The sequence below is a fragment of the Ammospiza caudacuta genome, chromosome 2 (assembly GCF_027887145.1).
Source record: "Ammospiza caudacuta isolate bAmmCau1 chromosome 2, bAmmCau1.pri, whole genome shotgun sequence".
NCBI classification, from domain to species: Eukaryota; Metazoa; Chordata; class Aves; order Passeriformes; family Passerellidae; genus Ammospiza; species Ammospiza caudacuta.
The window spans coordinates 120,653,657-120,663,044 of record NC_080594.1 but is presented as its reverse complement, the minus strand read 5'-3'; the positions used below and the strand labels follow the sequence as shown (position 1 = coordinate 120,663,044).

General features: G+C 51.7%; 1 protein-coding gene across 1 annotated transcript; it reads left to right on the top strand.

Moving 5' to 3' along the window:
- The first annotated feature begins 599 nt into the window (after positions 1–599).
- On the top strand, positions 600–8,881 carry SMIM11 (small integral membrane protein 11). The gene is made up of 5 exons (XM_058800233.1): positions 600–672; positions 2,226–2,287; positions 5,299–5,388; positions 7,130–7,309; positions 8,731–8,881. Exons 3-4 carry the CDS (start codon positions 5,368–5,370, stop codon positions 7,295–7,297), a joined length of 189 nt encoding a protein of 62 aa, XP_058656216.1. The 5' UTR covers positions 600–672; positions 2,226–2,287; positions 5,299–5,367; the 3' UTR covers positions 7,298–7,309; positions 8,731–8,881.
- The last annotated feature ends 507 nt before the right edge of the window (positions 8,882–9,388 follow it).

Genomic DNA, 9,388 nt, shown 5'->3' with positions numbered 1-9,388 from the left:
GGAAGATATCCAGGCTGCTCCAAGCTCCAGCGTCCAACCTGGCCTTGGGCACTGCCAGGGATCCAGGGACACTCTGTGCCAAGGCATGTCCACCCTCCCGGGAGGAAATTTTTCCTAATATCTCATCTAAACTTGTAATTTTTCACTTTGAGGCCATTCCCTGTGTGCTGTCCCTGCATCCCCTGGCAATTGTCTCTCTCCAGCTTTCCTGGGGCTCCTCCAGGCCCTGCAAGGCCACCCTGAGCTCAGCCCAAAGCTTCTCCTGTGCAGGTGAGCAATGCCAGCTGTGCCAGCCTTTCCTGCCAGCAGAGCTGCTCCATCCCTCTGCCCATCCTGGAGCCTCCTCTGGGCTCTGCAGCAGCTCCAGCTCCTCCCTGGCTGGGGCAGCTCTGCAGCTGGGAAATCACCTATGCGGCACAGGGACTCAATCCCAATCCCAATCCCAACCATATCCCAATCCCCAGCTGGGGGCACGGGGGTCTCCAGGACTTCTCCGCGGTCCCTGCCGGAGCTGTTTTATGGCAGAACTGTTAAATCTGAGGGAGAAAAGCGGGGCCCCGCCATGCCCAGCGCGGCAGCCGAGCGGGCGGAGCGGCCCCGGCCGGGCCCGGCGCTGCCGCTGCCGGGAGCTCCGTGAGGGAGCGCCGCCCCCGCTGCCATGGCCGCCCGCAGGTAGGACCGGCCTGGGCCCCTTCTTTTCTTCCTTCCTTCGCTTCCTTCTTCCTTTCTCTCCCCTCACGGCCCCGCGGGGCTCCGGCAGACCCCGGCCCGCATCGCCGCCGGCCCCGAGCGCTCCGCTCCCCGCAGCCTCGGCCGCTCCGCGGGGCCGGGCCCGCTGTCCGCCCTGCCGTCCCCGGCCTTCCTCTGTCCCTTCTCCCTCGCCTCCTTGCCCTCCAGGCCTCGTCCTTTCTCTACAACCCCCCTCCTGTCTAATCCACCCTCCCTTTCCTCTCTCCAGTCCCTTCCGTGTTGATCACCCCGCTTTCCTCCATCTCCAGCCCCTCTTTGCCCTCCAGCCGCCCTTGCTCTCAGTCCCCTTGTTCCGTTGTTCTCCAGCCTCCTCCTTGCTCTCCAGCCCCGTTACTTGATATCCACCTTTCCCTCCTTGTTCACCAGCCCCTTTTCCTAGTATTCCATCGCTTTTCTTCCTTTCCAGGCCCTCTATTCTTGTTCTCCACTCCTTGCCTTTCCCCTCAGCCTCCCCCTCCTTATTCTCCCCTTACTTTGCAGCCCCCGTTTCTTGTTCTCCAGCCCCCATTTCTTATTCTCCAGCCTCCATTTCTTGTTCTCCAGCCCCCATTTCTTATTCTCCAGCCTCCATTTCTTGTTCTCCAGCCTCCATTTCTTGTTCTCCAGCCCCCCTTCCTTGCTCTCCAGCCCCCTTACTTGATATCCACCTTTCTCTCCTTGTTCACCAGCCCCCTTTTCTGGTTCTCCATCGCCTTCCTTCCTCTCCAGGCCCTCCATTCTTGTTCTCTGCTCCCTGCCTTTCCCCCTTCTTATTCTCCAGCCCCCATGGAGGTTCTCCAGTACCTCCTCCTTTCTCTTCAGCCCTAACTCCTTATTCTCCCCTTACTGTCCACCCCCTATTCCTTGTTCTCCAGCTCCCATTCCTTGTTCTCCAGCCCCCATTCCTTGTTCTCCAGTATCCCTCCCTTCTCTCCAGCACCCATTTCTTGTTCTCCAGCATCCCTCCCTTCTCTCCAGCACCCATTTCTTGTTCTCCAGTATCCCTCCTTTCTCTCCAGCCCACCCTTCCTTGCTCTCCAGCCCCTTTCCTTGCTCTCCACCCCCTGCCTTTCTTGCTTTCCACCTCTCTCCTTGTTCCCCAGTCCCTTCCTTCTGCTCCAGCCCAGGACAGAGCTGGGCTGGGATCCAGGGAATTGTCTGCCCACCCTCCCTAATTCCCAATATCCCATCCATCCCCGCCCTCTGGCAGTCTAAAACCATTGCCCCTTGTCTTGGCACTCTCTGCCCATATAAAAAGTCCCTCTCACTCCTTTTCAGCACTGGAAGGGGCTCTAAGGTCTCCCTGGAATTGTCCCTTCTCCAGGCTGGACAATCCCAGTTCTCCAGCCTCTTTCCAGAGCAGAGGTGCTCCAATTTTGGGATTATCTTTGTGATGCCATGGTGGGAGAGTCAGATGTGCCCCTGGCATTTCTGGGTTTGGTTTGATTTTAATCCAGCCAATGTGAATGAAATATCCCATCTGCTTTGTTTTCCAGAGTTTGGAGTATGTGAGGAGCTGCCAGAGGAATCACTCATATTTTAATTTCTGCTTCATCAGGTATGAAGATCTTGATGGTTTTTTCAATTGTTTGGATGTTGCTTGAGTTGGAACCTTGAGTTGATCCAAAATCAGAATCAGAATCAGGTGTGGGTTGGAAGGGACCTTAAAGATCACATCATTCCAAGCCTGCCATGAGCAGGGACACCTCCAGAGTCCCATACAGCCTGGCCTTGGTGAGTTATATTATATTATATTATATTATATTATATTATATTATATTATATTATATTAACAATAATAAGTATAAAAGTAAATATATGATATGATATAATATAATATAATATAATATAATATAATATAATATAATATAAATTATTATTATCATCATCATCATTATATTTTATTATTTTGTTTTTTTATTATTATATATTATTCTGTACATCTAAAACTGAATCTGCCAAGCACCCAACCCTGCACACACTGCCCAGAATCTGTGACTGTCACCCAACAGTTCACACACACACACACAGACACACCTGGCCCTGACAGGCCAAGGAAACCAAACCCCATCACTGTGGGTAAACAGTCTCCATATTTCATTCTGCTTTTGCACAAACACAGGCACAGCAAATGAGATAAGAATTGTTTTTCCCTTTCTCTGAGGTTCAGAGAATGCAAAACCCAGAAATATTCTTGGGAAGAGTTGTGCCTTGCTTTTCTCTGTGAAGAGAAATGTGGGGCTGCATAAAACCGCAGAGGGGCCCTGGCAGTGCAGTGCCAGGGAACCCCTGCCAGCCTGGGGCTGTTTGATCCCAGCTCTGGAGCACCTGCCAGGCAATCCCTGCTGCTGCTGTCCCCGCTCCCCTGGCTGCACAAGGAGCAGCTGAGGGATGGATGGAGCAGTGCCCTTGTGTGGGGCCCAGCCATGGCATTTCCCTGGGCAGGGAACAATGCCTGCCTGTGGATGTGTGCCCTGCTCCTTTCTGTGCCTTATCTCCTCAGGAAGGGCAAACACTCCATTCCAGCTGTTGATTTAAGATATCCCAGCCTTGAAAAAGCAGCGTTGGGGCTTTGTGCTCTTGCACTGGTGACCTCAGTGCTCACAAGTTTTGGTTTTTAAGTGTGAAGGGAATCCTGGAGTGGTTTGGCTTGGAAGGGATTTCAAAGCCCATCCATGGGCAGGGGCACCTTGCACTAATCCCAGGCTGCTCCCAGCCCCAGTGTCCAACCTGGCCCTGGGCTTTCAAATCCTCCCCTTTCCCCGCTTTCTCCCCTTTTCCCACTTTGTTCTCCCTGCCCCGTGCTGCTTTTTATCAATCCTGAGGTTTCCACTGCATTTCATAAGGGCTGGGATCAGAGGGGGGCTGGAAAAGCCAGGGGAGGATGGTGGGATGTGGGAATGCAGCCTGGATCGGAGGGAGCAGTGACATTCCCACTGCACAGGACACTGTGGGGACAGAGCAGCACAGGTGGCAGCTCTGGGAAAAGAGACTTTGGGCAAGGGATGGAGGGACAGCACCCAGGGAATGGCCTCAAGCTGAAGGAGGGCAGGGCTGGGTGGGGTCTTGGCCATGAGGAATTGTTCCCTGGCAGGGTGGGCAGGGCTGGCATGGAATTCCACCCCTGGCAGTGCCCAAGGCCAGGCTGGACACTGGGGACAGTGGGAGGTGTCCCTGCCATGGCAGGGGAGGATCTCCAAGGTCCTTCCAAGCCAGACCATTCCATGGTTCCATGAAGTGAAGATACATTCCCTTGGAGGTGTAACAGCAGTGGCTGTTCACAGCCACCCTGACATTCCCTCAGCAGGAGAAGGAGCTGCACAACAGGATCAGCACAGGAACCGTGACTGATGGACAGGAATTTGCTGGTGGCTGCCACTCCAGGGCATTGGTACAGCTGGGTCTTGGTCACTCTGGAGGAGTGTGAATGTTTCCAGAGGGGTCTCAGCACAGTGAGAGCGAAAAGGAGAAAAGGAGAAGAGAGGGTGCTCTGGCTGGATAAATTAGAAAATCTCCCCAGAAACTGAGCTGCAAGCACATTTAATTTCTGCAGGGAGCTCAGCAGCTGCTCTCTGCTGTGGTGCTGATTGATTCAGCCCAGCTTTTCACTGTGCTGGAGTGTTCCCTCCTGCTTTGCCACTCTTGCTCCATGGACAGAAAAGGCCTCCAGGGGTTAATTTGGATTCCAGCAGCTGAGCAGAGAGCCCAGGGCAGTGCTGTGTGTGCTGCAGCCTTTCCATCCCAGCAATTCAGCTCTGCAGTGCTTGGTGGTGAGCACTCAGGGCTCCAGGGACTGCTTGCTTTGCTCACCTCTATATTTGTAAGCTGTTAGTGTGGAGAATTCAATTTATCAATCACGGGGGATTGAGAAATTAGAGGATTCATTCGATGTTCAGGCTCCAAACAGAGCAGGTGGGCTTGGGAACCCTCAGGGAAGGCCCAGGGCAGCTCCTGAGTGTCCCTCAGTCCAGCAGGGGCAGCACACCCAGCCCTGCTTTCCATGTTCTCCATGGGCAGCTGCCAGGGTGTGCAACTGCAGCCCCAGCACCTGCCCTGGGCTGTCACTGCCCTGGCCCTGGCCCTGAGCTCACTGGGGCTGCTGGGGATGAGCCCTCCCAGGCAGGGGGGAATTAGCAGCGTGCCTAATTCTCCTTCCATTTCTGTTTCTCCAAGAGTTAATTCTGCTTTGGTTTCCATTTCTCCAAGAGTTAATTCTGCTTTATTTTCCATTTCTCCAAGAGTTAATTCTGCTTTTATTTCCATTTCTCCAAGAGTTAATTCTGCTTTATTTTCCATTTCTCCAAGAGTTAATTCTGCTTTATTTTCCGTTTCTCCAAGAGTTAATTCTGCTTTTATTTCCATTTCTCCAAGAGTTAATTCTGCTTTGGTTTTTATTTCTCCAAGAGTTCATTCTGCTTTTATTTCCCATTTCTGCAAGAGTTAATTCTGTTTTATTTCCCATTTCTGCAAGAGTTCATTCTGCTTTATTTTCCGTTTCTCCAAGAGTTAATTCTGCTTTGTTTCCCATTTTCCAAGAGTTAAATCTGCTTTGTTTTCTGTGTCTCCAAGATGCTCCTGCCCTGCCCTGTGCCTCCAGGAGTGTGACCCCCCCCAGTCCTGGGGCTGCCCACAGCTGAGATGGTGGCCTTCAACTGGAAGGTGAGCCTGGGGCAGGTTCCCACAGCAAAGCAGGGATTGCTGCTCCTTCCATGGTCTGGGTGGGATCTGATGGTTCCTTTTCCATGGGAGGGTTCCCAAATCAGGGATTGCTGCTCCTTCCATGGTCTGGGTGGGATCTGATGGTTCCTTTTCCATGGGAGGATTCCCAAATCAGGGATTGCTGCTCTTTCCATGGGGATGTGTTGGGTGGGATCTGATGGTTCCTTTCCCAGGGAAGGGTTGTTTAACCCCCACCCTCTCAGGGACAGGGGATTTGGGGATTTCTTCTTGTCCTTCCTTGCCCATTTTAGACCTGAGCTCTGCTCAGCCCTGCTGCTCCTGCCTGTCCTCTTCCCAGGTTTTTCTCTGGCTGCTCTTCCCTCAGCTGCTTTTGTTACTGGAGGGGAATTTCTTCCACTGTGTCAGTGTTGGAGCAGGTTCCTCCTGCATGGAGCTGTTGGAACAAGTCCATGGAGGCTCCAGGATGGGCAGAGGGATGGAGCAGCTCTGCTGGCAGGAAAGGCTGGCACAGCTGGCATTGCTCACCTGCACAGGAGAAGCTTTGGGCTGAGCTCAGGGTGGCCTTGCAGGGCCTGGAGGAGCCCCAGGAAAGCTGGAGAGAGACAATTGCCAGGGGATGCAGGGACAGCACACAGGGAATGGCTGCCAGTGCCAGAGGGCAGGGCTGGGTGGGATCCTGGCCATGAGGAATTGTTCCCTGGCAGGGTGGGCAGGGCTGGCATGGAATTCCATCCCTGCATCCCTGGCAGTGCCCAAGGCCAGGCTGGGCACTGGGGACAGTGGGGGTGTCCCTGCCATGGATCTGGATGAACTCTGAAATCCCTTCCAGCCCAAACCATTCCAGGACTCTGTAATTAACAATTTGAGCTCATTAAATCAAACTTTCCCCCTGCCCTGGTGTTGCAGAGCTGCTGCCTCTGTGCTTGTGGGGACATGGACAGAGCCTGGTGCTGTTTTCCAAGCTCCCTGCTGGTGCAGGGACACAAGGCTTGGCCTCAGTTCAGAGCTTTGATGTGTCCTGACAGCTCTGGGAGCTCCTGAGGGAGCAGGGGGAATTCCAAGTTCAGATTTAGCACAGAACCTTGGAATATCCTGCTGGGAAGGGACCACAGGGACCACCCAGTCCAGACCCCAACAACCCCACCCCATCCCTGGGGGCTGCTCCGTGCCCACCACCCATTTCCATTGCATTTTCCTCTCCAAGTTTATATTTTTATAGCATTGGAACACTCTGTGCAACTCCAGGCATTCAGCAATCCTTGGATTTTTCCCTTTTCTCCCAGTTTCAAGTCGTTTATCTGCCCCTTCCATTTCTCAGCAGGTTCATTGCAGAATTGCTGTGAGTTAAGATTTCCTGGGGTGTTTTGGGGGATCCCATCTGAGAGCTGATCCCCAGGGATCCTTCACCTGTGAGGATTCTTCAGCAGCTTTTCCACTTGCACAATTTCCCTAAAATACCCAGCTTTTCCCTTTTTTCAGCTACAGATGGTGCAAATATTGCTGGAAAATGAGCAAAAGGAGTTCAGGACTTGAGGGAAATGGGTTTTGTTTTTTTTTTTGCTTTGTTGCTCTGCCTGGTTTAATTTCCCACACAAATAAAAAACCATGGTGAGAGAGGAGCATTAATATTGGCATGGAAGATACAGAGCATCCCTATAAATTAAATTTTTAATTGTCCAAGTGTTCCAGAAGTGCCTAAACAGATTCTTTGGCATTGCAGGCTCTGGAGAACTTCCCACTGCTGATGTACATTTTGGCAGCTAAAACACTGATCCTTTGCTTGGCCTTTGCTGGAGTCAAAATGTACCAGAGCAAGAAAATTGAGGAGAAACTGAAGAGGGAACGTGAGGAGAAACTGAAAGCAGAAGCAGAGAAGAAGGATGAGTGAAGAGTGCCTCAGGTGTGGAATTGATTGGGCTTGGACATTGTTAATCCCAGTGGGATTGAGTTGGATTTGGATCCCAAAATGAGCTCTTGGGATGTTTCAGGGATTTGCTGTCTCATTTTCTGTGGGACTTGCATGAGCCACTGTCCTGTTTGAGGATGTTTGAGCACAATGTTCCCTCTCTGGTTTTATCTGCCTGGTGCACAAAGAGAGGGATAAATTGGGAATAACTGCAGGGGAGCAGGCAGGCAGGATGCTGCAATCAGAGCTCTGGGCTTGAAGGCACAAAATAAAGAGAGAAAATAAATAATCAGCCCATTTCTAGAGGAGTGAAATCATTGCAGCTTGGGGAGGGTTTAGCTGGAAAGGGCAAATCCCACACCTGGAATTCCCAAAGGGACAGGTTCTGCCCTGGAACATCCACCATGTAGAATTCCCTGAGAAAAATGCACATTTTTCTGCTTGAAAGAGCAAAATGAACATGACAAAATCCCCTAAATTTGGGATTTTCATTCTGAAATTCCCGAGTTCCTCCCCTCTGTTTCCAAGGCTGAAGCAATCCCTGCATTCTTGGAGCAGATCCATGAGCAGAGTGAGTCCTGCCTGCTGCTTGGATTCTATTCCCTGCCTTGCTTGTCATTTTTGGAGCAGTTTGCTTCACTTCTCCCTGTTCTGCAGCAAAATGGGAATTCTATTCCTGCCTGCCCTTTGGAAGCTCAGTGGGAGTTTGATGTCATGTTGTTCTTTATTGAAATAAAATCTTACTTCCCTTTCTGAGGTCATCCCCTCCCATCTAAAGGCACTTCAAATCTTTCCTCAATTTTATTTCCACCCTGCCACTCTTTTATTCCCTTTATTCCCAAGGACTGAGAATAGTGCCTAGAAAAGAGGCCCTGGGAATAAAGATTTTTCTATTTACACACAGAAAACCCAAAAACAAAAGAACAAAAAAACCAGCAAAACCAAAGGGGTTTTTCATGCTTCCAGCAGGTTCAGGACTTGGCTTTGGGGCAGATTTTGGGCACTTCCCTGGCAAAGGAAAGGTTGTGCAGGGCTGGGAGCAGCCTGGGACAGTGGGCAATGTCTCTGCCCGTGGATGGGATGAGCTTTAAGATCCCTCTAACCCAAACCAGCCCTGCATTTTGGGGTTCTGCGCAGTTTTATCCCAGGGAATTCTGTTTGGCAAACCCCACAGCTCCCCACAGGATCATCACACAAACCCTCAGTGCCCAGCAGGTGACACCACCCTTGGTGTTAAAACCTCTCTGATTCCACAGAAATTCCCTTCCCAGTCCCCAGAGGTGCCCTGTCCTTGCTGAACTCTGGGATTCAGAGGGAGGAATTCCCCCATGGAGCTGGGAACAGCTCCTGAGGTGCTCTGTGAACACAGGAGCTCCTGTCCCTGCTCCTCTCACTGCTCTGTCCCCACCCTGCAGGTTCCTGACCCTTGGAGTCCCCTCCCAGCAGGATGAAGCCTTCCTGGAAAAGAAGGATGGGTAACCTCAGAGTGACACTTAAATTTTATCTCTGTTTTTATATGTACAAAGCAGCTGAGCCTCTATTTATGCAATAAAAAAATGTCTTTGTTTAAAAAATAAACGTGGGTGCTGCTTCCTCAAAGGATTGGAGCTGCAGGGGAGGCACTTGGGAAGGATCAGCCGCAAGGAGGTGGCTGGGATGGAAGAGGAAAAGGGAAAAATGGAGGAGAAAAATGCTCTGGATGCATCCTGGGAGGCTCCAAGGCTCCAGGAGAGGCAGAAGAAGGGGAGAGGGCTCAGTGCAGCTTTTGCAGCTGCTTCCTGCAAGGGCCAGGCTGTGGGGCCTGCCTGGAATCAGGAGGGCAATCCCAGCAGAGGAGCAGCTCCAGGCTCCTGGTGCATCCAGCACTTCCTTGGGCCCGTGGGGATCACAGGAGGGGTTTCATGGCAGGAATTTTATCCCAAAAAAATCTCTTTGGTTCCCTGTTCTCTGCTCAGCCTGGGGCAGCTGTTCCTGCCTCTGCTGTGGCACCAAATCCTGGAGATCTTGGGCGTGGAGTCCTGGAATGGTTTGGGTTGGAAGAGACATAAAATCACCAAAAATCACCCAAAATCA